The 27,878-nt window shown below is 37.8% G+C and overlaps 6 protein-coding genes and 4 long non-coding RNA genes across 17 annotated transcripts in view; 6 read left to right on the top strand and 4 right to left on the bottom strand.

The window, feature by feature from the left end:
- LOC124329250 overlaps nucleotides 1-27,878 on the top strand; it is a 409,843-nt gene that overhangs the window by 160,985 nt on the left and 220,980 nt on the right. The window lies entirely within an intron of this gene.
- On the top strand, nucleotides 153-5,696 carry LOC124328994 (cohesin subunit SA-1-like). 3 transcript variants are annotated; one of them, XM_046787873.1, is made up of 17 exons: nucleotides 153-341; nucleotides 507-644; nucleotides 700-908; nucleotides 964-1,175; nucleotides 1,249-1,422; nucleotides 1,501-1,705; nucleotides 1,777-2,225; nucleotides 2,288-2,590; nucleotides 2,648-2,866; nucleotides 2,947-3,129; nucleotides 3,200-3,412; nucleotides 3,493-3,654; nucleotides 3,711-3,899; nucleotides 3,958-4,419; nucleotides 4,499-4,868; nucleotides 5,392-5,455; nucleotides 5,517-5,696. In XM_046787873.1, the coding sequence occupies exons 2-17, from the start codon at nucleotides 535-537 to the stop codon at nucleotides 5,521-5,523; spliced, it is 3,531 nt and encodes a 1,176-aa protein (XP_046643829.1). In that variant the 5' UTR covers nucleotides 153-341; nucleotides 507-534; the 3' UTR covers nucleotides 5,524-5,696. The 3 variants fall into 3 exon arrangements, with proteins under 3 accessions (XP_046643829.1, XP_046643831.1, XP_046643830.1); XM_046787874.1 differs by lacking the exon at nucleotides 153-341 and adding an exon at nucleotides 348-426; XM_046787875.1 differs by lacking the exon at nucleotides 5,517-5,696 and having other exon boundaries at nucleotides 5,392-5,459.
- LOC124329148 (elongation of very long chain fatty acids protein-like) lies at nucleotides 7,252-9,700 on the top strand. Its single transcript, XM_046788187.1, has 5 exons — nucleotides 7,252-7,414; nucleotides 7,545-7,630; nucleotides 8,143-8,333; nucleotides 8,444-8,959; nucleotides 9,084-9,700. Exons 2-5 carry the CDS (start codon nucleotides 7,570-7,572, stop codon nucleotides 9,396-9,398), a joined length of 1,083 nt encoding a protein of 360 aa, XP_046644143.1. The 5' UTR covers nucleotides 7,252-7,414; nucleotides 7,545-7,569; the 3' UTR covers nucleotides 9,399-9,700.
- LOC124329202 (5-demethoxyubiquinone hydroxylase, mitochondrial-like) lies at nucleotides 10,442-11,659 on the bottom strand. 2 transcript variants are annotated; one of them, XM_046788260.1, is made up of 4 exons: nucleotides 11,498-11,659; nucleotides 11,082-11,254; nucleotides 10,876-11,025; nucleotides 10,442-10,814 (listed from the first exon to the last, which is right to left on the bottom strand). In XM_046788260.1, exons 2-4 carry the CDS (start codon nucleotides 11,251-11,253, stop codon nucleotides 10,537-10,539), a joined length of 600 nt encoding a protein of 199 aa, XP_046644216.1. In that variant the 5' UTR covers nucleotide 11,254; nucleotides 11,498-11,659; the 3' UTR covers nucleotides 10,442-10,536. The 2 variants fall into 2 exon arrangements, with proteins under 2 accessions (XP_046644216.1, XP_046644217.1); XM_046788261.1 differs by lacking the exon at nucleotides 11,498-11,659 and adding an exon at nucleotides 11,325-11,491.
- On the top strand, nucleotides 12,114-14,579 carry LOC124329259. Its single transcript, XR_006916691.1, has 6 exons — nucleotides 12,114-12,961; nucleotides 13,044-13,199; nucleotides 13,257-13,569; nucleotides 13,742-13,858; nucleotides 13,913-14,230; nucleotides 14,300-14,579. It is a non-coding gene; the product is annotated as an uncharacterized LOC124329259 (long non-coding RNA).
- LOC124329279 lies at nucleotides 14,682-17,359 on the top strand. The gene is made up of 7 exons (XR_006916726.1): nucleotides 14,682-14,849; nucleotides 14,941-14,987; nucleotides 15,059-15,269; nucleotides 15,508-15,877; nucleotides 16,328-16,420; nucleotides 16,748-16,826; nucleotides 16,885-17,359. It is a non-coding gene; the product is annotated as an uncharacterized LOC124329279 (long non-coding RNA).
- LOC124329252 lies at nucleotides 17,512-18,665 on the bottom strand. 2 transcript variants are annotated; one of them, XR_006916668.1, is made up of 4 exons: nucleotides 18,395-18,665; nucleotides 18,166-18,330; nucleotides 17,945-18,097; nucleotides 17,512-17,696 (listed from the first exon to the last, which is right to left on the bottom strand). It is a non-coding gene; the product is annotated as an uncharacterized LOC124329252 (long non-coding RNA). The 2 variants fall into 2 exon arrangements; XR_006916669.1 differs by having other exon boundaries at nucleotides 17,512-17,693; nucleotides 18,395-18,663.
- On the bottom strand, nucleotides 19,740-21,570 carry LOC124329163 (lysosome-associated membrane glycoprotein 1-like). Its single transcript, XM_046788203.1, has 6 exons — nucleotides 21,409-21,570; nucleotides 20,813-21,177; nucleotides 20,590-20,750; nucleotides 20,438-20,532; nucleotides 20,193-20,384; nucleotides 19,740-20,125 (listed from the first exon to the last, which is right to left on the bottom strand). Exons 1-6 carry the CDS (start codon nucleotides 21,455-21,457, stop codon nucleotides 19,977-19,979), a joined length of 1,011 nt encoding a protein of 336 aa, XP_046644159.1. The 5' UTR covers nucleotides 21,458-21,570; the 3' UTR covers nucleotides 19,740-19,976.
- Nucleotides 22,517-25,446, top strand: LOC124329067 (MFS-type transporter SLC18B1-like). Of its 4 annotated transcripts, none has more exons than XM_046788029.1 (12): nucleotides 22,519-23,197; nucleotides 23,256-23,292; nucleotides 23,349-23,447; nucleotides 23,520-23,704; nucleotides 23,769-23,812; nucleotides 23,881-23,891; nucleotides 23,959-24,206; nucleotides 24,272-24,465; nucleotides 24,530-24,625; nucleotides 24,704-24,778; nucleotides 24,850-25,148; nucleotides 25,232-25,446. In XM_046788029.1, exons 1-11 carry the CDS (start codon nucleotides 22,700-22,702, stop codon nucleotides 25,145-25,147), a joined length of 1,785 nt encoding a protein of 594 aa, XP_046643985.1. In that variant the 5' UTR covers nucleotides 22,519-22,699; the 3' UTR covers nucleotide 25,148; nucleotides 25,232-25,446. The 4 variants fall into 4 exon arrangements, with proteins under 4 accessions (XP_046643986.1, XP_046643985.1, XP_046643984.1 ...); XM_046788028.1 differs by having other exon boundaries at nucleotides 25,229-25,446; XM_046788027.1 differs by having other exon boundaries at nucleotides 22,520-23,197; nucleotides 25,207-25,446.
- Nucleotides 25,523-27,743, bottom strand: LOC124329158 (replication factor C subunit 2-like). The gene is made up of 11 exons (XM_046788196.1): nucleotides 27,315-27,743; nucleotides 27,009-27,120; nucleotides 26,883-26,940; nucleotides 26,662-26,812; nucleotides 26,566-26,597; nucleotides 26,425-26,504; nucleotides 26,215-26,361; nucleotides 26,095-26,160; nucleotides 25,953-26,033; nucleotides 25,766-25,879; nucleotides 25,523-25,681 (listed from the first exon to the last, which is right to left on the bottom strand). Exons 1-11 carry the CDS (start codon nucleotides 27,386-27,388, stop codon nucleotides 25,565-25,567), a joined length of 1,032 nt encoding a protein of 343 aa, XP_046644152.1. The 5' UTR covers nucleotides 27,389-27,743; the 3' UTR covers nucleotides 25,523-25,564.

Here is a 27,878-nt window from a genome sequence, read left to right as displayed (position 1 = left end):
AACTTTATTAAAATTTTATGGAGACTAAACGAGTTTGTAATAAAAGTCTATTGATTGATTCCTTTTTTTTTAAGTTGCTAAAAAACCAGGAGATAGGAAATAAAACAGCGAGATAGGACAAGTCTGGGACAAGTATCTTGTCCTCCTAGACTATAGCCTACGAAGTCCATGGTAGATGACGCTAAACGGCGTTCCAAACAACTAAAAATAATTCCGTTTGTGTTTTCCCGCTCCACAGTCGTCAAAATTCAGTGACTTTGTTGAATTGTTGCTGGGACTTCCCGCGTTATTTCTTGATTCTGAAGTTATTTTCGAAGGGAAATTTTAAATAAGAAAGCAAAGTAAGTCTTAAATGGTATCTAGACATGTTTTTTACACACGAAAACAGCTTTAGACTTCATAAATTTACGAATAGCAGTGAATACAGTAGGCTTATATGACAACGAAAAATTCCATACCTCTAACATAAGTGCTTGTTATCTAATTAATTGTATTAAATGTTACAGAATTGGTGCTTAGCCAAAACAACTGAAAATGTTACGTAGAGGGGGGAAAAGAATAAGGATGGATGATCCTCCTGAGGATTATGAACCACCATTTACTCCTTATTCCGTTCAACCACAAACTCCTATGGATCAACAAAGGTTTCAAATCTTTCTAAACAATTTTAAGCACAGTTCTAACTTTATTCAATTGCAGTAATTTATTTGGTGGACAATATGGGCAATACAATGAAAATGTCTCTCTGCAATATGATTCTGGAAATACTTCCAACATGGAGTATGACCAAAATTTCGGTCCAGCACAGCAGAATGTGAATGTGTTCAGTTCGAATCAGTTGGAAGAACCTGCAGTTCCAACTCTTTCTATTGGGCGTGGACGGACAACTCGAAGTTCTCGTGGCAGAAGTAATCTTATTATTGTGTTTTCTTTTACCATATTTTTCAATGTTGTGTGATGAAGTCTCAGTTACCCCTGCTGGGAAAAAAGGATTGGCTGCTGCTGCAAATTCACAGAGAGTAATGTCTAGCCCAGAAGATACTCCTGTACCTACTCCAAGCCCTGCCCCTCGACGACGGGGACGTCCAAGGAAAAATCCAGTGATGGAACATTCTACTGTTGAAGACGAAAGCACTTTATTTTGTATTATTAGAAATGGCAAAAGCTCTTTACAGGTAGAACCACTAGATTCCTCAATTATAATAGTGTTTTCTAAAAATTAATACTTTATTCCATTACTGATTGCAGCAAATTGTAGATGAATGGATTGAGCAGTACAAAGCTGATCGTGACTCAGGATTGCGGGCCATAATGCAGTTCTTCATTAGTGCTTCCGGATGCAAAGGGAAAATAACCTCTCAAATGCAAAGTAGCATGGAACATGCCGCGATTATCCGTCGCATGACCGAAGAGTTTGATGAAGTATATACTTTTTCCGTTTGATTGTCAACCATTGATTTTTTAACTGTTGATTACATTGTGACTCATTAAATCCTTTAGGAAAGTGGTGAATACCCGATGATCATGTCTGGTCCACAATGGAAGAAATTTCGAAGCAACTTCTGTGACTTCGTTCAAACACTTGTGAAGCAATGCCAATATTCCATCATTTATGATCAGTACCTCATGGATAATGTAATTTCACTACTTACTGGTCTTTCTGATTCCCAAGTAAGAGCGTTTCGTCATACTGCTACACTAGCTGGTAAACTTTATTTTATATTAATAGATTTTTTTGTTTCATCTTCACTTAATGTCAAAATTTATTTGTTTTAGCTATGAAACTAATGACTGCGTTGGTTGATGTGGCTCTGACTGTATCGATCCATCTTGATAACACGTCTCGTCAGTATGAAGCTGAGCGACAGAAAACTCGGGATAAACGAGCCAGTGATCGTCTAGAAGCGTTGCTTGCCAAACACCAAGAACTTGAAGAAAACATGGATGAAATCAAAAACATGTTGACTTACACATTCAAGTCGGTTTTCGTCCATCGTTACCGAGATATCGTTCCTGAAATTCGAGCCATTTGTATGGCGGAAATTGGCATTTGGATGAAGCGGTTCCCCCAAAATTTCCTCGATGACTCCTACCTCAAGTATATAGGGTGGACTTTGCATGACAAAGTTGGTGATGTTCGTTTAAGATGTCTTCAAGCTCTCCAACCGCTCTATGCTTCAGAAGAACTTAAGGGAAAATTGGAACTGTTTACTAGCAAATTTAAGGTGATTTATTTTTATCTAATTTCACTTAACCCGGTCAACAATAATTTGATTGTTGTATACAGGATCGTGTCGTTTCGATGACACTAGACAAAGAGTACGATGTTGCCGTACAAGCTGTTCGTTTGATCATCAGCATTCATAAGTATCATCGAGAAATATTGTCAGATAAGGATTGCGAGGCTGTTTATGAGTTGGTGTTCTCTTCCCATCGAGCCGTTGCGCAAGCTGCTGGTGAGTTTCTCAACGAGCGGCTTTTCACACTCGATGATACCAGTCCCCCGGCTCTACGTACTCACCGTGGCAAAAAGAGACTGCCTAATACACCTCTCATTCGGGATTTGGTTCAATTTTTCATCGAGTCTGAGGTAAAATTACAGTCAAGTAACAATTCAAATAGGTTAATGACTTTACAATCTTCATAGTTGCATGAACACGGAGCATATTTGGTCGACTCCCTAATTGATTCAAATGAAATGATGAAAGATTGGGAGTGCATGACGGATTTGTTAATGGAAGATCCTGGGCCAGGTGAAGAATCTTTGGATGATCGGCAAGAAACAAGTTTGATTGAACTGATGACATGTTGCATCAAACAAGCTGCGACTGGAGAGCCACCCGTTGGGCGTGGACCTACAAGAAAGGTAACTACCACATTATCTTTTAACATGCTCATCATGCAAACACAATAATACGTGTGTGAATCTTGTATTTTTTTCTATAGATTACCACCGCGAAAGAAACCAAACAAGCCCAAGATGATCGTGTTCGACTAACTGAACATTTTATCCAAACCCTTCCTCTGTTACTCGGGAAATATATCGCGGATCCTGAAAAAGTTGCAAACCTCCTGTTGATTCCCCAATACTTTGATATGGAAATCTACACTACCTCACGTCAAGAAAAGGTTAGTTTCTTTTTATACTAAGTTTATGAAATTGTACTCATTGCTTTTATGCGTTACTTCTTGCTTACAGAGTTTAGAATCGTTATTGCGTTTGATGCAAAATGTTGTCGAGAGACACACCGAAACAGAAGTGCTTGAAAATTGTGCCAAAACATTGGAAGTTCTTTGTACTGAAGATCACGCAATCTACTCTCGATGTGACGTCATAAGAAGTACTTTAATCGATCGCCTGGTTAACAAATTGCGTGAAGTTCTTGACGATCATCTAACTCTGATCGCTGGTGTAAGTTTGCCTGCTTATTTTTTTTTTTTTTTTTTTTTTTTCTCGTCTCAAAGAGATAAAGCATATTCTTTGGGTAATAGGACGAAGAGCCCAACGAAGATGAGGTGTTTGCCCTTGTATCAAGTTTGAAAAAAGTTGCCATCTTCTGGTCGTGCCACAACCTTGGACCATGGAATTTGTGGGATCCTCTTTTCAACGCTGTTCGAGAAGCTAAAGATCTAAGCCGGTCTATGCCACCTGAAGTAACACATTATTTAACTGTTTATTTTCACGCAATAATACATGTTAAATGTTTTAGGCTATAAAATACTGCATCTCAGCCTGCTATTCTGCCATTTTATGGGAACTTCTACAGCTGGAAAACGGTTCTGGACGAGGAACGTCTGCCGCTCAACAACAAAAGCAACTGAGAGATCATTTGGATGCGTACATTCCATTGATGACCGAGCTCGTCATCACTTCAAATGTTGCTCTGTTTAGAGAAGAGGTTCGTTGTGTCAGTGTAGAAGTTCGTTACATTTCTTGTAAATTTTCAATTTTTCCAGGCCTACATATCTGTGTGCGATTTGCTCATATCTTTTTGCAAGCAACTGGAAGACAATCCCCTTTTGAGACCGCTGGTTTATGAGCCTGACCGTGGCCTGCAACAAACTTTAAATGATTTTATTCAGACTTACGTGTTCGTTGAAGAAGAGGACGAAGAACACGACGAGCACACCAAAATTGAAGAATTGCACAAACGCCGCAGCTACCTGTCTAGCTTCTGCAAACTGGTCGTTTACAACGTCCTGCCCATAAAAACTGCGGCAGATGTTTTCCGACACTACGTGAAGTATTACAATGATTACGGTGACATCATTAAAACGACGTTGGGAAAAGCCCGAGAAATCAACAAAGTTAGCTGTGCCAGGACTATGGTTCTAAGTCTCTCCATGCTCTTTCGCGATTTAAGTAGAGATGCCGGAAGTCGTATTGATCGACAATCAGAAGAGTTTTTGAGCGTCAAGGTATAAAATTTATCTATCCATTTAAATTTTATTGGTAGTAAACTCACGCGAACACTAAACAAAATTATTTTGTACGTAGGAATTGGCCAAACGATTTGCCCTTTCTTTCGGACTGGACGCGTTAAAAAATCGCGAAGCTATCACCGCCCTGCATAGAGATGCCATTCTTTTTGCCACCAACCCACTCGAGAATCCCAACGATCCAACTGGCCCTCCACCTAATTTGGCTTTTCTAGAAATCGGCGCCGAGTTTACGAATAAATTGCTGAAACAAGACAAAAGAATGGTTTTACAGTTTCTGGACCGGATTCTGACAATGGGAATGCCTTCATCTCGCGGCGAAGAATGGCAACCTCTCTTGTTGTACCGCAATTCCTTGGTCCATGGCGAAACTGATCTACCTCCGCAGACGGCTCGGCGTGCGTACGGAAGGCGTCGACGCGATGCAGGTATGAATAGAATCTTTTTTAAACAAAATACGATTAGAAACTTAAGTTTGCGCGTAATTTTAAATGGAAGAGGGCTTTAGACAACGCCTTTGTTTGGTTTACAACCTTTTTTTTTTTTGTCTACCTAATGTTTGGATGTAACGGTAAAAAATCAAGTGTGAAATGCACCCAAACTTTTGCCTCCATTCAATCATGCACGACTTGTCGGTTCGTCGTGTCTGCAATTCTCGATTGAATTGGCGTTATCTGACACAATTACTTATGTTCACCGCACTATTCTTATACTTGCGTTATTCCATTCTTAAGTTCAATTTCCCTTCTTGGCGTCAATGTGGGACAACTCCTTTTATCACTTGATTGCCATCACTGTAAACCGAATAGCGGCACCTAGTTTTTTTTTTTTAATATAGCGGGAATTCGGGATCGAATATGACGGATCTATTTGTTTCGTTGTTGACCGTTATCAACCGCGTGCAATTCAATGAGCGCCTCGATATTGACGCGAGTTCAATTTTATTTGTAGGCGGGGACGACGGTGAAATCGCTGATGATAACGACGATGCCGGATCAGACCAAGATTTTGCTGGGTAATACGTATTTCCTTTGGTTTGCTTTTGTATAAATGTTTACACTTCATTGATTTTGCAGTTATTAATCTCTCGCTATTCGGAAAAAGTAATGTTGCCGTTTCGTCAAGACGTTCTCCAACTTGATTGCATTTCCCTTTTGTCAGCAAGTCTTTTATGATTGCTTTTATTTCACCCGTTTTTATGTCTTCTTTTAAAATAAATAGAAAAGTAACAACAATAATAAAAAAAAAAAGAAATCGCGCTTTCGTTTCTCCGACTTCTATTTTGCGACTATAAAAACGCTTATAAAAAACATGCTACAATCATCACAATAAAGGTTGCGATATTTCCTTAAACACACGAATAGTTTGAGATTATTAGCTCAAAATTTTGAGATCGAAAATAAGGTTCCCTGCTTCCATTCTGCTATCCCCCAAAGTGATTTATCAAACATTAAGTAGGCTCGAACCGTACAGAAAATAATGTCTTGTCTTAAAATAGGCCGCAACATCCTAAAACACAATATATGTGTCAGCCTTAGCTTGACCGACTTATTTCCTACCATTGGGCAACCAATGATTTAGCTGATCTGTCAAAAAAATTCTTTCTCCAACTTAACTTGATCGTTTTTCTTGCCACCGACTCTGCGGCGACACATTCACCCTAGCTTATTAGATATGCAATACAATCAGCTAGTTGTGATTTTGTCTGAATCGGCTGAAAATATTTCAAAGATGCACCTGCAAAGAGAGAATTTCACACTCTGCCACAGACATGGCTTTGCTATGTAGGTCGAGGAGGAATTCTAGCTGGTCGAGGAAGAGCAACAGTGCGGCACGAGTAAATAGAATTAAGTAGGTCATAGCATTTTAATAGAAAGAGTCGCAGCAACTTAACGTGAAGACGGGACGAATGAAACGCTGGATCATCAAGGTATACAAGTTAATCTTAGTTGCTTAGCTCGGTTCTCTTGACTTATTTTGAGTTGAAGCTGACTTGACAATTGAAGCTACCTCAGCAGACAATTTTGAACACACTTCCTATACAGTTATATCAATATTATTTTTTTGACTAACATTCTTGTAACGAAATGACACACTATTAGCGTGCATGCCTAAATTTCATAGCGTGAACAGATACACACGCTTGTGTGATCCGTTCACACGTAAATATTAGTAAGAATTTGTTTCGACAGAATTGCAGAAATTATTCTTTTTCATTGATAAAACATTGTTTTCGTCAAATTAAATTAAGCGATAGAGTTCTGTCGAAAATTAGGCCTTATTCTTGCAAAATAGTGTCATTCTTTTAATACTTACCAAAGCAAATAACACTTCCTATGCACATTTCTAGCAAATTTAAAGAAACCGCGTACGTACGTAATATTTTATTCTATTTTCTTCATTTCAGTGAAAAATGTTTATCTATTTTAACACACCCTTGGATGACAACGTTATTAAAAATAGGCAGAACAGCTAATTAACAAATTAAACTTTTCTTTTTTTCTTTTCCTTTTTATTCTTTTTTAATTGGCAAGCGATAGAATGAGCCTGTTCCGAAAACGAATTAACTTGGTTCCCAAAAGAAGAATTGATCTTTAGTTGGTAAGAAATCAAAATAAAGAAAGTCTTGACTTTTTCTTCGTAAAAATACGCGATCTGCACTGAAATACAATTTAGCCTGTGGGGCCGGGCCCCGTGTGTCGGGCTGCCGGCACGGTATAGAGCCAAACATAAAGTAGGAAGGGCGAGTAGCGAGGAATAGCTTTAGGCATTAAATGCTAGACGGTGGCCTATATATAAAGAAAGGATTCGTATCACCTGTGTTTCAGTCGGTAGCAAGGATCACACTCTGTTTGAGGGCTTCAGAGTGTGCGCGTGTGAATCTTCCAGTTTTTGTTTTCTAATCATCCAAAGTAAAAATTTCTGGTTTCTGAACTTGTTTGCCGTATAATTCGTCGCCCTGAGTGATCTAGAGGTAATAAGAAAAAGTGAAGTCTAACCTTTTTATAAGGACAGCCAGTCCGAGCAAGTTTTTGACATGAAATGATTGTGTAACTTTATGTACCTATGTTGAGTTGGAATTATTATTTTCGAAATTTTTCTAGTTGATTGCTAACTGATCAAAAAAGAATGAGTGCCTTTCTGAAGAATGTCGTCGACGGCTACAATGATTTGATGATCAACAAACGAGGTAAGCAATCGTCATCCGTTAGGTTATAAGCTCATACTCCCTGCTTGCGACATCATTGTTTAGTTGTTAGGGGCCGATAAGTGTAGAAATACTTTTTAGCGCATGCACAAAAATAGAATGTTGCATTATTTTATCCTGCTTATCGTGTCTCGAAGAATTTGCGGAATGGAAACCCCTATACCGTAATGGTGAACAGTTGTGATACTCCTAGTCCATTGACCTCATTCGTCGATGCCGGTCTGTGGTTAAGTCTCCTAGAGTATAGTGACCCCATTTGTGTGACCGCTACTTTAACGGAACACGGCCAAATCTCTTCGAAGAGAAAACGTTGGTAAAGTATCCGTCTATCTTCACGTGAGAATTCTTCAGTTGGCTTTCCCCAGAATTCTGTACTGCTTATGTTTAATGACCAGTGGCTAATTCATGCATTTTCTAGAAAAGTGAACACCAGTCGATGCATTTATTAGAAGAAAACATTAACTAAAATTACCGTAATTTCCTTTTTCTTCAAGATCCTAGGGTGGACGGATGGTTCTTAATGAGTTCACCTGTCCCAACCCTGATCATCTGCTCTTGCTACATTTATTTCGTCAAATCCTTGGGACCGAGGCTAATGCGCGATCGGAAACCCTTCGAGCTCCGTTCCGCCATCATCATTTATAATGTCATTCAAGTTCTCGCCAGCATTTACTTGGTGTACAAGGTATGAGAATCTCTATAACCTTAGACCATTTTCTTACTAGGTGAAAATTTCATTTGATTTTTCTTCCGTTTTTCTCTTTTGCTGTCATTTCGACTCTTCCGCTAATTCAGGGTCTGGTACACGCCTGGCTGTTCCGCTACAGCCTCCGCTGCCAACCGGTCGACTATTCCGACGACCCCGAAGAGTTGATTGTTGCCCAAATGTGTTGGTGGTATTACTTTTGCAAATTCACCGAGTTTCTGGATACGGTTTTCTTCGTTCTACGGAAAAAGTTTGATCAAATCACCAACCTCCACGTCATTCACCATAGCATCATGCCGGCAGCCGTTTGGTGGGGTGTCAAGTTCACCCCCGGTGGCCACGCCACATTCTTTGGAATGCTGAACACTTTCGTTCACATTATCATGTACACTTACTACCTATTAGCCGCAATGGGCCCGAAGTATCAGAAATATTTGTGGTGGAAGAAGCATCTGACGACGATGCAAATGGTTCAGTTCATCACGGTCTTTTTTCACACGGCTCAACTTTTCTTCATTGAGTGCAACTTCCCCAAGATTCTTGCATATATCATGTGCTTTAACTCAATCATGTTTTTAAGCCTTTTTTCGAACTTCTACATCCAGGTACTGTCAAATGAAAACTTAAGCTTTTTAAAATTATCTGCAGCCTGCAGAAATTCATGTTTCTACTCAAAGAAATCTTTAGAATTGAATGCTAATGTGATAACGATTATTTTCTATTACACAGGCTTATATCAAACGCCGCAGGTTGCCAGCTATTAAAAAGGACGATGACCATGATGACACCGCAAAGAACGTAGTGAACCTTCGCAACGGGAAATCTAATGACAAAATCGCCAACGGAAAAGGCAACGCCAAAGCTGAAAAGGAAAGCCGTGGCGTCGGAAAGATGATCACCAACATCATGTCCAACGCATCCGCCGCATGCTACATTGGTCAAAATGGTCTTTACCAATCCAACGGCAAAGCGAAAGGAGCTGAATCTTGCAAAAGTAAAGGGTATTCCAATGGCCATTCTATAGCCGAGAAGAAAAAATTTTAAGTTCTGCAGCTCAGTTACAACTTGCCAAATCGAAATTGTCAAGTAACACCTCCTCTAACGTTTGCTTCGTTGTTTTCAAATTCTTACTCTTTTATATATTGATCTTATGGGCCATTTTTGGTTATCAGATATTAAACGCTCTTGCATTTTGTTACAACAATAAGGAAACAAAAAATAAGGCAAAAACACACGCTAAAAGTTTTGGAAACGGAAGTGTATATCTGCCGAACAGTTTTATTCAATGCATACGTGGTTAAAATGTTGTGGACGTCGGCTCAATACAAGCAGATTTGATATTCCAAGTTATACTTCTATTTTTCCATAACTGATGACGAGCTACTGAAATCACCATATGTTCAATATTATTATACCCTATGCTGAATCATCGCGTAACGGAACATGAGCGACGAAGACACGGAACCGTCCAGAATGAAAGCCGTTCAAAAGGGGGTCAGTATGATTCTAGGTCACCAATACACTTTCTGGTGGGTTTTCGAATTCTTTTGTTCGGAAAATACGTTCCCTAGCACTCAAGTGTCATCACTGCAAATACCGTGTAGGTGTATAGAAAGTATATGGAGTCGCAATCTAGCTATTTTCTCTTTAATTTCGAGAAAACGTTTTCGACACGGGGAGTTTTTCATGTTGCTTTTATCATTCTTTTGGGGAAATCCAACAAATATAATAGAAAATCCAAACATTTCCCCGTTAGAATTTTCGGCTACTTGACGGTTGACACAGTCAGGGTATAAACATATTTCATCATTTAGTTTTCCCGGAGAAAAAATGACGAATCGCGTGAAGATTGAAGTATTGTAGCCTAATCAGCTTTTTAGTTAAGTCATTTAGGTTCAGTTATTTCCTTTGTATGAGACAGACGGACAGTTAGTGTTTTGTTCTCCATGTACGTACGTGTCCTTTACCAAGAAACTCTCGGTGGCCTCGTTACTGGGATTTTAAGAAATTTTATTTTAATTTAAACAAAACGAAACAAAACCCAAAAATGGCGTCGCTGTACAGCAAAACGGTTAGCCAGTCTATTATTACGTAATCAAACTAAATGTATTACGTATATCACATGGACATCGTATTTTAACGTCGCGACAGACTATACATCAGGGAATACAAACAGCCTAAGTTAGATTCTTTCTGATATCCAGATGGCTCCCTTGCAACCAATTTTCACAGCTTGGGCGAACACCTGATATAGGGGAGCCTCTTCGGCCTTGTGCAGGATGGCCGTGTCATGATGCTCCATTTCTTCGTCGCGGAATTTGCTTATGACTTTCAGTAATTCACCGTTTTCTTCTGGGTTGGTCATGAGCTCGCGAATTTGGTCATTATAGTGGTCGGTAATGACCGTTTCCACAGCTGCTGTGCATGCCATGGCCATTTTCGGCCCCAACATGGCAGAACCTGACGACAAAACGGGTTAGAGTTGCTGAAATAACAATTACCTATAAAACAAGACAAGTACCAGCTCCTAAAGCAAAACCTGCCACATTCCAAATGGGTAACATCACAGTAGGTCTGGCACGGTACTTTGGAAGAAGTTCATCAAACTTTTTCCTGTGTTCCTTCTCCTGATCCCACATGTGCTGGATCACACTTCCTACATCAGATTTTCCTATACACAAAAATCATTCATCATTCTTATATTCATATATCCATTAGGGCAAATACCAAGAACAGCCATTTGGCCGGCGTAAATACGATCGGCACCAACTTCACCAGCATGGTCAACTCGTAAAAATCTGTCTCGTGTAATATTTTCCCTTGCTTCCTTAGGTGATATTTTAGTTGATGTAGCAAATTGGCGGAACAGCTGAGGGATCTTCTGTGGTCTATAAGTCATTCTAGTATTTCAAATTTTAAAAAATAGAGCTAGAACATTTTTTGCATTTTACATTTCGTGTTTAAGTTTACCAAATTTTGTCGGAATTACATCATAACAAAGGGTTAGACACATATTAATAACTAATGCCTTAAATGATCCCCTTTGGCCCGTTCGGTAGAGAATAGCGAAAAAACATTAAAACACCAACAGCGACTTCAAGTACAGGTAAAATAGGTTGTGAAAGTAAAGCACAGCTACTCACATTCCAGATGGTTATGCAAGAACGAAAACACAGATTTTGTCAACAAACTGAGCTCACAGCTGTCAGCTATCGACTGCTTTGAGCTTTCTATGCTCGAGGGCGGAACGATCGCCGTGTTTATAGCTTGTCGGATGTTTTTTTTAACAATATTTAATAACAGAATCTATCGATGGAGCTTTACAATCGATTTTAAGTATCCATAGCACTCTTACGGTAAAATTAGTGATTTATAAGATTTTTGCGTTTCAATTAAGGGGGAAGGGAGAGGTACCCTATAGGTCGTTAGCTATCTCCACCTAGCGCTGAATACTTTAAACAGTTGTCCGGTCGGGGATTGTCAGCATCATTCCAAACCCTAAGCAGTCTTTTTTTTTTGTTTACCGTTACATTCGTTAATCCTATTCGACTGTTCCTGTCCTGTAAAACCAGTAAAAAATTTCCTCCAATTTATAACCCGCTTTCCTTTTACAGTCGACGCAGTCGAGGGCTCGAGGCGTCGAACTAATAATAGGGCAACACTGCTTCCAGCTTCCCACTTGGCCAATTCCCAGTTCTCACGGAACTTCAGTTTCTGTGACTCAATTAGTCAGTAGTTTATGTGACTACGTTTTGTTAGGTTTCCGCGTTAAGGCGTTACAGGCTGTGATCTAGGAATAGGATTCATAGGATCTGTGTGGTAACCGGTGGAAACTAACAGCTCAGATGGTGAGACTACCAAAAAAAATCCATCCCATCACTGTATTGTTGCAAAGTTTCAGTGGTTTAAATCATAAATCCATAAATCATTCAGTGATTTCACGCACAAGTTTGCTTTTGTTTCTTGATCTGCGTTGCAATAGCTTTTTCGTAACCTATTTCCAAATCAGTCGATTCAAAGAAAAATTTGAACAGCCCATGTGCCCAGATCACATTGGTTCAGGAAGTCATGGATTGTTTCACCTGCATTGGATTTTAAAATCTCCTCTAAAAATAATTAGTGCTAGAGCAAGATTTTGTTATGTGTTGTTTTGATCAGGCCAAAATCATCCCACCACTTACTGCAATGCAACAGCAGCGAGTCTTAGCTTTTCATGCACAGTGTGACTGTTGGCGATGATGTTGATCAAGTACTCAATAAACTGAACTTAAAAGTTTAGTGACAGCAACACCCATCTATGTGAACTGCCAGATGCAATGTTTGCCTAAAGTGAGAAGAATTCAAATCTGCAGTCTACATGGGGATTGGCGTGGACTACATTTCCACAATCCACATCAGGCAACAAATATCTGTTGCAAAGAAATGCCAGTGAGAATAATGTCAGCGTTGGTGCTTGGTGTAAAAAGTGCGAAATGGCCGAAAGGCAACCCAGTTTTTGCTTGGGTTTTTTTAACGGAGAAGATAGTTAAGATTGATATAACTTTCAGTCCTTTCATTCAACATCTGCTACAGCCAATCTCTTTCAACATGAACATCAAGATTATTGAGTAAGGCATTAGCAACTTTTGCCGTTTGTTTCTTTTTTTTTTTTTTTTTCATTTGAAAAGGCTAATAATTTTTTATATTTAGGTAACAACAATTTCTATCTTGAACTGAACAAAGAATTTGCTAGAGAGGAATTTCAAACCATAGTCAAAGTTGAAAAAGAAGAAGTAGACTGCTCAACGCAATAGAAAAAAGAATGACAAAATGGAAGGTGTGATCGCCATCATATTTGAGAAAATGGTACGTAAACTGATCAACAATTTATCTAAGCTGATCATGGTTTTTCAATGAATAAAGGTATTTTCCTGGTGACTAACTGAACAGTTCCTCAAGTTGCGAGTCTTGCGCTAGATGTTTGATGTCGCTGCCACGCTTCGTCGAACTGGATTGTTAGGATCGTCCAATTCTTTTAATCTACCACGAATTACTCAGTATGACTTACGTCGACGATCAGTTAAATTTTCGTTGGGAAGACGATAAACAATACGCTTTATCTTACCTGGTCATTTTGTCCATTGAAAACCACTGTTCACTCTGCATATGGAAATCGTCGATATTTTAAGATGTGTTTGGCGCCATCGTTCTAATAATTGTTATAATAATTCCACAAGTACGTTTTTAAAAAAATTTGACAACCCTTTTTTTTATCTTCCGTCGCTCATGGGGAAAAAAATTTGTTTCACCCAATCGTAGGACAGATAAAAGCGATCGCATTCTTTGCAAAGTTCTAAAATCCGGTGCATTTTTTGCGATAATCATCGACCATTTACTATCCCTTTTAGGTTGGAAGGTTCCTACGCAACGGTCGAAATTCTTGTGAAATGTCCTCTTCCTACGAGACCAAAACCGAAAATCTAATTACTCTACTAGAGTCCCACTTCTTTCTTTCGTATCCTCAGGTATTTTTAAGAATCAATAAACTTTTTTCATTCAACTTCATTCAAAATGTTTAGTCATCAGATTTGAGATGTGGACAGTGGACCCTATTTGAAGAACCGTGAAGAACAAATTGCTCAACACTTCCTGTCACTCACATCCTCAGCTTCATCTGTGTCATCCTCCCACATCTTTGACAAAAATTCCAACTTTTTTGCCCAAAAGTTGTGGCTCAGGCCTATTGACCCATGAGGTCAGGGGCCAGATCTCTACTGCTCTATGAGAAATCATAACAAACGTGTTGTGTTGGGTTTTACCAGAGCTCCTAGTCAATCCGGTTGAACAAATTTCGTTTCAGCCAGGAACTTTTTTTTTTTTTTCCCATGAAATTGATGGTAACAAATGCTACCTATCAAAAATTAAATTTTTATTCCTCATTTTTATGCTGTCCTTAAAATGTTTAGATTTGGAACTCGATGAAAGTGCTGCCGAGTTTTGACCTTGGATCGTTCTTTCGGCTGAAGAAGACCTCGGTTTTCTCGGACGGCCCGGCACAATAGCTCGCATATCTCGTCCAGATTCAGAAGCAACTCGCCTATTCACCCCCGCCATTTGGTGATCCAGCTAGGAAACCTTCAGTCCTTCACTCAGCCGAATTTTTCAATGTCGCACCAATGGAGATCGTGTGCACCATTCGACATCGGAATCCACTGCTCCCAAGTCAATCTACTGGACAGTGTTCTGGCAATCGGCAAAGCATTCATTTCTCAAATTGAGTGATTATTTGAAATTGTTGCGAATTTATTTGTTATTTTTGGTTTATTTTCTACTCTTCGTATTATTAGGGAGCGCCTATAAGCCGCATAATTCGCATTTCCGACTTAAGCGTCAGACAGTTGGCGTATTGGCCCAACCGAAGCCAATGTAGCCAACGGCATGAGCACAAATAACAATGGTTCCATGGCCGCTGTAGAAAGTCTGGTGCTTCCACGGCCAGTTTTAGTGTTGGTAAAGGTACGCTACCGAATTGCATTGTTTTTATTTATGTTATATATCTCTCCCTTTTGTTAAATTTTCGTCGTAATTATTAAAACATTTCATCCAGGATTTGATACCGGTATATTACAGAAGTAGTCAACGCTCGAGTACAACGTAGTTACATAGAATTTAGAGAATTATCATGTTGACAGCAGTCATAATTATTTTAATTTATTTTAATATAGATTTTGTGAATCAGACTACAAAAGAAACGTCAGATTTCCTTCCATGAAAAACGAAAAGGACAACAAGGTCAACGATGGTTCTTTGTTAGCTAACTCTTTGCCCTTTAGTTGCTACCGTTTGAAAACCTCCAGCGCAGCGATATTGGAATAGTGTAGTACTAACTGCAGCATCACCTTTAACCGCACGGCATTCATCAACTAGTAAAACAGGGTGAATCTTTCCCATTAGGGTAATCCCCTTAAGTAGTGACAAATTTATGAATCAGGTTCTTTTTAGTGTGTAAATGTGTTATGAATATTTAGCATAAATATGGTGATACCCTTGGGTCTTTTCGTTCGTATCCGATCCTTGGTTGTTTAGGGGATTTTTTAAAATGTAGAATTTTAGGATTTTTCCGCCACAAATATCCATAATTTCCTTTCTAACATTCTGTTATTCTTTTATTTAGACTGGACTGAAGAATTGAATTGTGGAAGGATGTGCGGACGTGTAAAACGGAACTTAGGCTATGCTCCCAGCAAACTGGTGGATGGCAACTGACAAGATACTAAAATCGAAAACAAGCAGACGAATTGGTGAGAGAGGTGTCGGAAGGGAAAAGATTTCGTGTCGAACAAGGCATGGACCTAATCCTGATAGCATCTGCCTACTCCTGATGCCACCGTCCTAGTAGTAATCGGAAGAAAATCCAGTGACTACCGACATCACCTAACAAATCACAATTTCTAATCGATCGTCGATCAGCGTGGAAAAAAAGGAAAAGTTGACAAAACCTGCAGGTCGACCACGACACCCCGCAAGATGAAGAAAACTTCCGGGTAAAAAAACCTAAACTTCATTCGTGTTGCTAATAGACGATCCGATTTGTCCATCTAATTGATGACAATATTTTAACGTTAATATTTTTATTTGATGGCTCATGGCGAATAAGTTTCAGCCATTGACAGCAGACAGCATGTTCCACGTCATTTTGTTCTGGACCTGGACAGAAATAATTCAAATCATCGTTCGACTTTATTTAAGGGGAAGCTATTAAAGAAAACTCCAGTCGATATAGAGTTCAACCAAAACTCGTAATAAGGAGGAAGGAGAGAAAAGAAAACTTTAGTCTAACAAGATGGAAATCGAAACGATGTTGGGAGGGTCGAGAATCTTTATCATTTCTGGACTTAACACTGAACAGCCTGAAATTGTCTAAATTATAAGTTGTGTGACATTTTTGCATAGAAAATTAAGCATTAATGGATAAAGTATTTGTATTCTCTTAGTATTGCTCATTGGCCAACATCAACAAGACGACATCGGATGATTCTGATTTTGCCATGAACGGAAGAGAACACTTGGTGCAACACTATAGTTTGGTAATATGATTTGATAAATTAATGTGATACCTGTGCTTCGTCCTTATTTTGTGTTGCCCTTTACCATCGACTCATAACAATCCAGCTGTTAGTCATGCTTCCACTGTGATAACCAGGATGGGAGGGTTTTAGCATGGTCTATTAACTATAAACAGTCTATAAATAAATTAATAGACCATGGTTTTAGTTTATTCAAGGAATTTTTGCTGTTCAAAATTGGCATACTCCTTTAAATTTGTTTCCCTTCCGTTTAGGTCTGTTCTGGATTCAAATTTTTGACACTGCTCAAGAGATTAGTTTCTTATTCTTTATGTATTTTTATTTCAGGTTAACTTTTGAAGAGAGAGTGAGGAGAAAATACTTCAAGGATCTCATTCCTCCAATAACCATGGCAGATTTGTTCCCGGTATCTTCCCCTGATCTTATTAATTTATTTTTAATTAATCTCTTAATTCTCTTTTCAGGTTTATCCTCGCACCTGTTCGATAGACTTTATCAATTGGCGGAAAATGACGAGTGGTCGGCCGCGCTGAAATTCAAGATCGATAAATTATACATATAAATGTAAATAAATTAAAAGTGCATATCTGGGCTCCCTTCTTCAGTGGCCCCGTTTCCCTAAATAACCACTAACCAACGCCCGCCGGTGGTCACTCACTCGCTGCGACAACCAGGAGGAAGGGAGATGTTTGGTCGAACGGGGACTTGCAAGGCGCATGATTCGATGAAATCTGTTGGAGGGTCATGAGTCTAAGCCGGAAGCCTACTATGATACACTGCTCTCATAATAACTGCTCCTCAGCTCTCTTCGCTCTTTTTCCGGTTTCTCTTAACCATGGCCGGGTAATCTCCCTGGTCGAGTCAGTCGGGCAGTGTCTCCCCCTGCTTGACTGGCAGCAGTTTGTAACGGACGGTCTGTTTAATAAATAAACCATATATAATCTTTTATTTTACAATTTATTATCTCTTACAGAAATGTACATAAAATACTAGGTAAGCAGTTATATTTTTATGAAATAATTTATTAAACACCTGGTGGACACAATTTTACACGACTACGACAAGTGACATATTTCTTACCATAAACGAACGACTGAACGGTCCATAGTTAAATGAACGAACGACTGAACGGTCCATAGTTAAATGAACGAACGACACCAGCACCACAGTCTGCAAGCAACAGCTCACCACACAATTCACTAGCTGGCTGCACAAAATTCATGTACACATTGGGCTGCAAGAAAGAGGCTCAGACCTAAAGAGGCTAATAATCCTACTTGAGAAAAAAAAACTCATTTACTATCAGAAAAAAAAAGTGATGTGTAACATAACAAAATAACAAAAGCATAGTTAAACCAGGCAATCTCTAAGAATTACTTTTACAAACATTCCAAAGGAATCAACAGTTGACAAGGTTTTAAAACAGTTTTAACTGAAAAGTAAACAGGTATAAAGTGAAGAGCTAGTCATCAAATAAATTTAATGTGTAGCTGTACTGTAAAAAAAGTTGATCGATTTAATTACTTTAAATTTTTCAGAAGTGTTTCTGCATGTGACGAAAGCTACAAATGGTACAGGTAGCAAGCCTGCAAGAGGAACACCTTTCAAAAGCTGGCTGCAACAAATCGCACTGCACAGCACATTGGACTGCAATAAAGAAGCTCAGACTTCACAATGCTGTTAATAGAAAAATTAAGACTCAATTATTATCAGAATCAAGGTCATCAAATCACTAAAGGAGTAACCTTAGGGTTACATCAACATGATCACTTATACTGTTGTGAAGTATTTCTAGATGTGACCAAAACGCACAGCCGGTACGTGCAGCTAGAGACGACATTTTGGGAAACAGCAGTTTCAGGCCACATGATCCGATGGAATTGCCAGGTATAAATTGTAGGCTATTTTATCTGTAAATGCACCACACACAGAATTCACATTTAATAGCCTTAAATGAATACAAGCAGTAGTTACCATTTTTATGACGAATAATGTCAGGGAAATTAAATTGAGTAGGTTGAGTTGACTTCGTCGCCGAGGCTGTCAATGTCACCTGTCAGACTGTCAGCAGCCATCTTGAAAGTAACGCGCAAGGCGCAACATTGCCATTTGCAATTTTGCAATTAAAAACGTCCTCATCTGGCATCCAATCAGCCAAAGCGGCAAGTTCGACTGTGAAGCGCTGTGTAGTGTGAACTGTGAATATAAAATGTTTACTGTTCAGAATTATAACCGGCTGGGCTTAACGACTGATTTAAAAATAAAATTGTTTTAGAATCTCGAATAAAGAAAAACCCGTTCCAGATCCGAGATCGACTGACAAGAAGTCTATAGAATCTCTGAATCTCTATGATTAACAAAATACGCACGCCTTCTTATCTTTATTAATCCTCCTGTTCCGGAAGACTTTTTATGCAGAAAGAAAAATCACAAACCAATAGACAGGATAAAAGATAAGTTGTTTGGGATTTAAGTTTTAGACTTTCTTTATCGTTGCGCAGCTAAAATTCGACTGGGTGGGTGAAAAATCACAAATGTAACAAATAAAATAACGCGTGTTAGTGAACGTACTGGCGTGTCATCACAGAGACCAGATTGCGATTTTTTCGGTATCGACATGCCGTGTAATTAATAATTTAATTTGAACTCACCAATCAGGTAAGTACAATTTATAAATGACACGTGAAACCTTGGTGAGGTCGCCAATTATCTGCAGCAGTCGTAGAAAGCCTCCGTCTGTCTCTGGCTCTCCTCCCAAACGCCCGGAGGGAACCTGGCGATGCAAGGCGCCACGACGCGACCACAACCATGAAGTCCAGCGTACACTATTTTGCGAGTAAATCATTAAGCCACCTAGTGAGTTACACGAGAAACCTCAAAGCGCGTGATTCAAATAAATCTAAAAACCGTCTATTGAGAGAAAAAAAAGCTTATTCCCGTATGCTAAATAACCTTTACAGAATCCATACTAATATTTAATGACATTACGTTAACTGACGTTTTGATGAAGGGGGGTGGGGTGTCAATAATAAGTATCGAATATTCGCTGTTGATTAAACTCGTAAATATCCACAATTTAACAAGGTTAGGTAATATTGACAGTTTGCAACTTAACGGCATAGTAATCCTCAATTTACTCGCGAAGTCCAGACTTTTACGTCGCATTAAGTGAAGTTTGCAACTGAAGTGGAAGGATTACAATGCTGTATACTAAACTTATGCCTTTGCAATTTGCCCACCCCCCCCTAATTTCTTGATGTTAAAAACAATAAAATTTGTTTCCCCTTAAGTTATAGATTGATAATAAAACTATGACGGCAAACTGAACTCACTTATCTATTAACGTCATCGATTCGCCACAAACTTGCCAGACAGGCAGACATTATGGAACAATTTAAAAAATTTGAAGCTATGGCTACATTAGCAAATATAAAATACGCGACATTGTTATTTTCCAAATCAACTACACAATTCAAAACTTTCCAAAGAAAAACCCAAAGAAACTACAGTAACCATAGCAAATTAGCATGTTGATATACCGATTACATCACATTTCTCAAACACTTTGATAACCGCGTTGACGAGCACGCCTCCTTCCAATCAAGTATGCAACAAGAACAACAACCACAAGAGCAGCTAAGGCACACCCAACAGCAATAGGAACAATATCAGAAGTAATGACTTTGTCAGCAGCACAATCTACAGCTGAAAAAAAAAAACAAAAAAAACAAGGTTACATACTTTCATAAATTTCAAATTAGTACTATCTTACCAGAATGGAACTTATCATCATTCTGTGTTCTGAAAGCCTCTGTTTGCATATGGGCAAAATGAATAATGGCTACTTCTGCGATTTCCTCAATCAAGTTCAGTTCAAAAGTTTCTTCAGAGTTGCATCTATAGGAGTTGTTGACGGGAACTGAATGCAAACTATTCTTAAGTTTGCCATGTGAAAAGTTTCCAACTAGGAGACACAAAATTTGAGTTATTGTTTTACTAAACATTACAACAGAATACCTCTTGATGCATTTACAAAATTCTCAGAATCAAGATAAACTGATAGATTGATTTCTGAAAGATAGACTGATTCTTTTCCAGTAGCCTCAGTTCCACTATTAAATTAATCATGACTTATATTATTTAAAAATTTACTTTCTTTAACATTTTACCTAGACACATTTCTGTGAAATGTAAAAGTAAGTGTGTTGGGAGAACCACTTTTGTCAGCATACCACTGAAGAGATATCTCTTGACCATGTTCCAAATCATCTAGGTTGCAAGTACCACTGGAAGTTGCATTGCTAGGCAGAGCAAGTGTAACATTTTCCATCTATAAAAAAAAGAGTAAAACATTAGGAGTGACTAACATTTAGATTCAGATTATGTTGTTACTTGGTTATTGACTTTCAGATATGGAATAACAAATGAGGCAGCAAGTTTGACCACTATGCATGTCACATTGGTTTGTTCATCCACCACAACCCAATTCATAGCAGGATTGGGAGGATTTGGTTTTGGTGTGGGCGGATAGGTCGGAGAAACAGGAATGAAAGTGGTGGGAGAAGTAGTAGTAGTAGGGATGAAAGGAGTGGTGGAAGGAGTAGTGGACATCTCAGTACTAGACATTTCAGTTGTGGACATCTCTGGAGTTGGCAATGTCGTAGTAGAAGTGGATGGTTTAATCGTACTCGTAGTAGTAGCATTAGACTGTTCTGAGTAATCTGAGAAGTTTGAAGCCATGACATCCAAGGCATTTCCTGCAATACAGTAAGTACTTTTAATTGACAGGAGAAGGGAAATGTGTGGTACCCTACAGTTCTTTGCATTCATATTATCCATCAAATTTCTACAGAAATGGATGAATATTCATTTATAATAATGACCATCCAATCTAACTTAACAGCAAAAACGCATTAACAATTTTATACGAAACGGATTAGACGTCAAAGACGTGCATAGAATTAAATAGCAAATATAATGAAACGAACCTGTACAAATACACACACACAGCATGGCTAGGATTTTTTTTACTGCCATTTTTTCTGCCTGACCAGTACGAAATGAATATTAACTGTATGTTGCACCCAACAAAGAAATGAAGAGTGAAATTTTCTGAAATGGAAAATACGTGATATCGACGCAAAAAATGGGGCGTATATTTTAAAAACAACGTTGCCAAAGTTGACAATATTGCATAGCACAGCAAAATATCGTTCTCGACTTCTCGTTATTAGTCGTCGTCACTATTTTTTTTTATCGTCGAGTCATCGTCCGGCATGTCGTCAGGCGATCACAGAACATAAACTCTAGATAAACTCCCACGCGAATTGACTTTCATTCCAGTGAATGCGCATCGATATTTGACGAACTACAATTGAAAAATGCATGTGCGTGTGAATATTCTTTCCGGTCGATGCGTTTAAATTTGAAACATTTCTGTTTTCGTTTTTAAATTTTAATTGGCGCTATATAAAATACTTTTAAGCAGTCAACAGGCTACAAGTTTTGCTGTAACGCTATTTTGTATTTTTGTGCTTTGTCCTTGGATTTTTTTTTCCGGGAGAGCTTATCAAACCTACCGTTGGTAGCGCGTCTAGCGCCGCTCCGACACAGATAAATAATGCTTTCCTTAATCAATTAAAAAAATTACTTGTATTTAAATTTTTTTTAAACATACCTATGAAGAGTTCAGAAAAATACACCAAACATTCTTCTACAAATGTTGTTGAATATGTCAGCCAAGTTAAGTGCACCATATTTCGGATTCTATCGTTTTGCCAATCGGAATTCTATACCATTTTTGTTTCACTGCTTTTTTAACTAATGTTATGTATCGGAAGCAGCTATAGTTTTCCGAGAAGAATTTTAGGGTTCCGAATCCCACTTCCTTCCAGAATGGACAGCTAATAGGACAAATGACCAAACTGTTTCCTATCTCACTGTATAAGTTTTTCGGGCGGGCTTTTTCACGGAAAAATTCAACAAAACTGATCAGTGGATAGAATTTAAAAAAAAAAAAAAAAAAAAAAAAACGGATAAATGCTAAGTCATCAATCGTTTCTCGAATGACGTGCAGTATTTGTTTGTACATTTTGATAGAAAATTAGAAAGTACAGTCGTCGTCTAATAGATGTCCCCGAAGAAAAATGTAAGGGGTGGATATTTGTTTTGAAAAATCAAAAATATCGAAAGTTGCTAGATGTCATTACAGTATTACACTAGACGTTTGTGTAGCGTATTTTCAACATCTAGAAAGTCGAGTTCACTATTATCAGTAAAATGGAGTCTTCAAATGAATTTGTATCTTCAAATTCGATTGCTGAAAGTCTCCCTACAACCACATCGACATTGAATAACTTCTTTAATGAACCAGTTTTAGATATTTCGGAAAATAACCTCTGTAGGACTAGTCCCATTCCTTGGACAACAATGAGTGATACAATTGTTGTCTCACCAGCAGCAGGTCTACCTGCTTTAAAAGTTATTGTTTGTAGTGGAACTGAAACGCCGAATCATATTGCTTACCATGGCAAATCTACATTGGCTCCATCAGCAGTCAGGTCCAAATCAGTATCCAATCTCACAGATGAGAAATTGAAACACTCAGATGAAGAGATTCTACAGATGAGGAACAAATTGCTAGTTCTTGCTGAATTTAGAAATAAGGCCATTTTTCAGTTGTTGGAGAAAAATCAGAAATGGACTCTTTCTCTCATATGCGTTGTGTATTTTTTTTGTTTTTGTGCGATTTCGATACTTTCACCATTTTTCCGGAAGGTACCTTTCTATTAATGTTTTAAACATCTTCCATATCGGCTCATTTAAATCGATTTAGATGGCGGTTTTGCACAATATCTCTACAAGCACATATGGTATTGATTTTTAAAAGCTGTGATTAATGTGCAAATGCAAATGTGTATTTTTCAAGGGCTCATTTTCAGTATTCATCCAGCAGTAGTGTTTTGTACATCGCCTTTTATTGGCCATATCACACCATCAATAGGACCAAAGTTTATGTTTACGTCAGGTAAGCTCGTTTTGCGCTTAACATTCTTCGCTCATAAAAGAAAATAAGCGATAATTCAATTTAAAACAACAGGTGTTTTCCTATGTGGGAGCTGCAACCTGTTATTTGGAACCCTTCAGCATATTCAGGATGATACCCAATTTACAATCCTGTGTTTTATTGTAAGAGGGTTAGGAGCTGTTGGAGCGTCCGCGTTCTCCACAGCCGGAGCTACTTACGTTGCCAACTTATTTCCAGATAAAATCTGCGTGATAATGGTAAGTATTGCACGCACATTTTATGTTCAGCGGCGAACTAATTCAATATTTGAATCTTTTTCAGGGTATTTTAGAGACGTTTATTGGTTTAGGATTTTCTATTGGACCGTATGTTAGTTTTTATTTAAAGCATTTATAATGGTTTTATATTCCCTCTGCTTTATTTTATCGTTTAGTTTAATTGGCGGTAAAATAGTGAAATCAATCGTGCTTCGTGAAAGTATTAAACAGCGTATTGATATTTTTTACACAAGGAGCTCTGTTCACTCTTGGAGGCTTTCAACTTCCCTTTTACATTATGGGTTTAGTAATGCTCCTGACATTACCATTCAGTTTTTATTTTCTCCCTACAACAAATCCTACCAATAACAAGGGAAATCTTGGAACCAAGGTTTTTGTTATTTTTAAAATTCCTGCTGTTTTCATTATTTGTCTAGTAATTGCTGTATCGTCAAGTGCTTGGAGCGTTTTAGAACCCACTCTAATTATTCACATGGAACAGGTAGGCTACAATTTTATCATCTGGATCCATCCTTCCTGCAATTTATTTTATTTTTTAATTTTTAGTTTGAGTTGACTCCAATGCAGCTCGGCTTTCTATTTCTTGTGACGTCGATTAGTTATGCTATTTCAAGTCCTTTTTGGGGCTGGTTAGTTGGTAAATACGACAATGGAAATTCAATGATGACTATCGGGTTATCAGTCACCGCAATCAGTTTGCTTTTGCTTGGACCTTCTCCTATTTTACCGGGACTTCCTAAGTAAAATTCTCATTAGTATAACCCAAATTTTATTAATTACCTTTGATATTTCTTTACTTTTTAGCGTGTTATGGCTTAATATTTTATCCCTCGTCCTGATTGGAGTATTTGTAGCCTTGGCTTATGTACCAACTTATCAGGCGTTGCTACAATTCGCTACGTAAAAAAATTTATGTTATAATTTACTTAATTATCAAAACACTAACACGCATTTACACTTTACATACACTTTGTACAGACAAGTAGGTTGCGACACGGAGTTAAGTACGTACAGCATAATTGCCGGATTATGGGCCTCCATGTATTCATTAGGGTAAGTTTAAAAAATTAGCAAATCTTATGCGGAAACGCGTTTTTACTATATAGTTATTCTAATTTCGAAAGAGAGGTTCTAGGTCCATGTGTCGGCAGTATATTAGTTGATGCATATGACTTTCCCCTGGCTATAACGGTTATCGGATTATTGAATTTGGCAGTTGCACTGCTATTGCTGTTGTATATGTTAACATCCATTTCTAAATCAAAAGCCGCAACTTCCAATGCGCAGCTCTCATTATCAGAAGATGGTCTACCCAAAGTCGTGCAAGTTGGAGTCACTTCCGCTTCCGATGATGTCATCATCGGCGAAAATGAACAGCTCATTTCCAACTCAGATTCTAATCATACATACGGAACTTATTAAAGTAAATCATTTTGTTTCTTTTGAAGTATTTTGAAAATAACAGATTTTTGAAATGACAGATTTTTCCTTTTTGGTTGACAGCAGTTCTGCTTTTACGTAAAATCTGCATAAATCTCGACTTATTAGCTTAGTTTTATAGACTATTTGGATTGAAAACCCCATAACAAACCGATATTTTTCTGAAATTATCTTTCTGGGTTCGTTTCAATAAAAATGTTATCAAAACCTGCGTTTCTTCTTGAGTTGCTAAAAGGAAACTGAAGTGAAACGCAAAATAGAATCAAAATAAACATTATTAACATGTTTCAAACTATTTCAAACGTATTTTTTAAAGCAACTTCCACATCTTTAAACGGAGGTTTAAAAAGATTACAGTCTTCGGTAAGCATTTATTGACAATTAAGAGAATGAAGGAAATCAATATGATAGCTTTTCAGGAGCAATAACTTTTTTGCATAGCCGCGCAAGAAGGCCTGACATCTGCAACAAAGAACCCAATCCTTGGGCAATTTTCATGTGGGTCAAACCAATTTCCTTTGATGGAAAAATTCAGAAACCAAAATATTTTCAATTCACAACTAAAGCTGTAAAAAAGGAAACATATATTGAACAACGTACCTGAATAAATTCAAGCATAATGTATTCTGGAATGGTATGATTTCTGCAAACTCGAAACACGCTTGATATGATATCTTCAGCCGCATAACCCAGTTCATACAAATGAGACATGATCTGCATTTAAAAATTAAACAACGAGTTGCAAAATTATTATTCCTTATTTTATCGTAACTAGTAATATACACACCGTATACGCTTCATCAATTTTACCCTTCACGCAATGGTCAATCATATCTTTAATGAGCATTGGATGAGGTTCATCACATACCTGTTAATATGACAAAGTATTTAAAGAATATGTATAGATGTCTTGATCATGAATAGCTTACTTTGAAAACATTTTCACTGTTTACGTGGTCAAATCCTTGCACAGTTGACTGCAGATTATTTAGGCCCTAAAAGTAAAATTGTTAACAAACCTGATTCTAATTATGTAATATTTAACACACTTGTCGCAAATCTCCTTGCGCAGTAAAAACAATGGCTTCCAATCCGTCATCAGTATGACTGACTTTTTCTAATTTACAAACTTCTATCATTTTTTGAAGAATTTGAGCATCAGTTAGCTTCCCGTATCTAATCATGGCACAACGACTCTAAAGAATGAGAATAAAAATGATAATGAGACAAAAAATATAAAAATGGATGTCATTGCCTACCTGAATAGGTTCAATAATTTTGTCGCTCGTGTTGCAGGCCAAGGCAAATCGTGTTGTTTTACTAAACAACTCCATTGTGCCTGTCGTTTGAACGAAAACATGTAAGTAAATATTCTAAAATATTATAAAATTTCACTTTACGTCGGAGAGCCTGTTGAGCGCCTTCAGTCATGCTTTAATGAAATAAAACCAAATTTTAATGATTTAATACAATTAGCAGCAATATATGATTAGTACCTGTCTGCTTCATCCAGAATGACAATCTTTTGTCTGCCTTTAGGCAAAGTAACTTTTTGCTGTGCAAACATTTTGATTTTGTTTCTCACAATATCAATTCCTCTTTCGTTTGATGCATTCAGTTCCAAGACAGCCTCTTTGTAATTTGGGCCTATAGCAGTTATAATTATGAAAATTAAATCTGAGTTATATCACTGACAAAAAATAAAACAATTCAATACCAAGTAAAGTGCGGGCTAAACATAGGATTGTAGTGGTTTTCCCTACACCAGGAGGACCCTGAAAAATTGTTTTAAAAACATTTTGTAGACTTGAGAGTTCAAATGACTAAATACACCTTCACTTACAGCAATAATGATATTTGGAGTATTTCCTTCTCTTGCAAACACCTCTAATCTTCCAACAGCATCCTCATTTCCAACAATTTCTCCAAAGGTTGTAGGGCGGTATTTTTCAACCCTTTAACGCAATAAGACAGACATTGTAACGAATAAAACATGTACACAATTTGAATGAAGTATAACTATTTCAACATGAAAACATCTGTAATGAAAAATGAAAGTCAAGTTATCTATACTGATAATCATTTTCAATTACCAAAGATAGACTACTTGTAGTTCACTTGTCTAACTACTGTGAAAACTAACAATTACCATGGCATATTATCCTTTCTTCCACTAATTTTTGAGGAATCAACCAATGTTGTATCTGCTCCATCAACTTCCATTTTATGACAACTATAATTTCTAGTTAAGAACTCACAAATGGCTTATATTTAGCTTTAGAATTTGAAATATTGAAAGCACTATTCTGATTTCGAGTATATACTAACTGAACGTTGTGTATGTGTTAGCTGCTAACTCTTAAATCGTGTCTGAACTCTCAGCCGCTCTTTTCTATTTTTCTGTCAGTGGCTGGCTGAGTGCTTCAGATGCAGTGTTGCTAACTAGGCCTACTCTCGAAAACAATAAATGAGGTAATATGTATTTTTTAATTAGTCGTATAACAATATTTTTAAGGAAAAATAGATTTTTCGTTATTATTTAGATCCATTGGTAAATACACAAAAATTTTACGATATTTTGGTTTTTCACATTCCCCTGGGCCTGGCCTAACATTTTGACAACAAACCAATAATTTGGCGGGAAATGTCTGTTGCCAAACAATTTTTTGTTTCTTCGATCACACATTTTCTTTCTAGAAAACTGGCAACGTGA

This window comes from Daphnia pulicaria, chromosome 3, assembly GCF_021234035.1.
Source record: "Daphnia pulicaria isolate SC F1-1A chromosome 3, SC_F0-13Bv2, whole genome shotgun sequence".
Lineage (NCBI taxonomy): Eukaryota > Metazoa > Arthropoda > Branchiopoda > Diplostraca > Daphniidae > Daphnia > Daphnia pulicaria.
The sequence above is the reverse complement of the archived record's forward strand: the minus strand, read 5'-3'. Positions and strand labels throughout refer to the sequence as shown.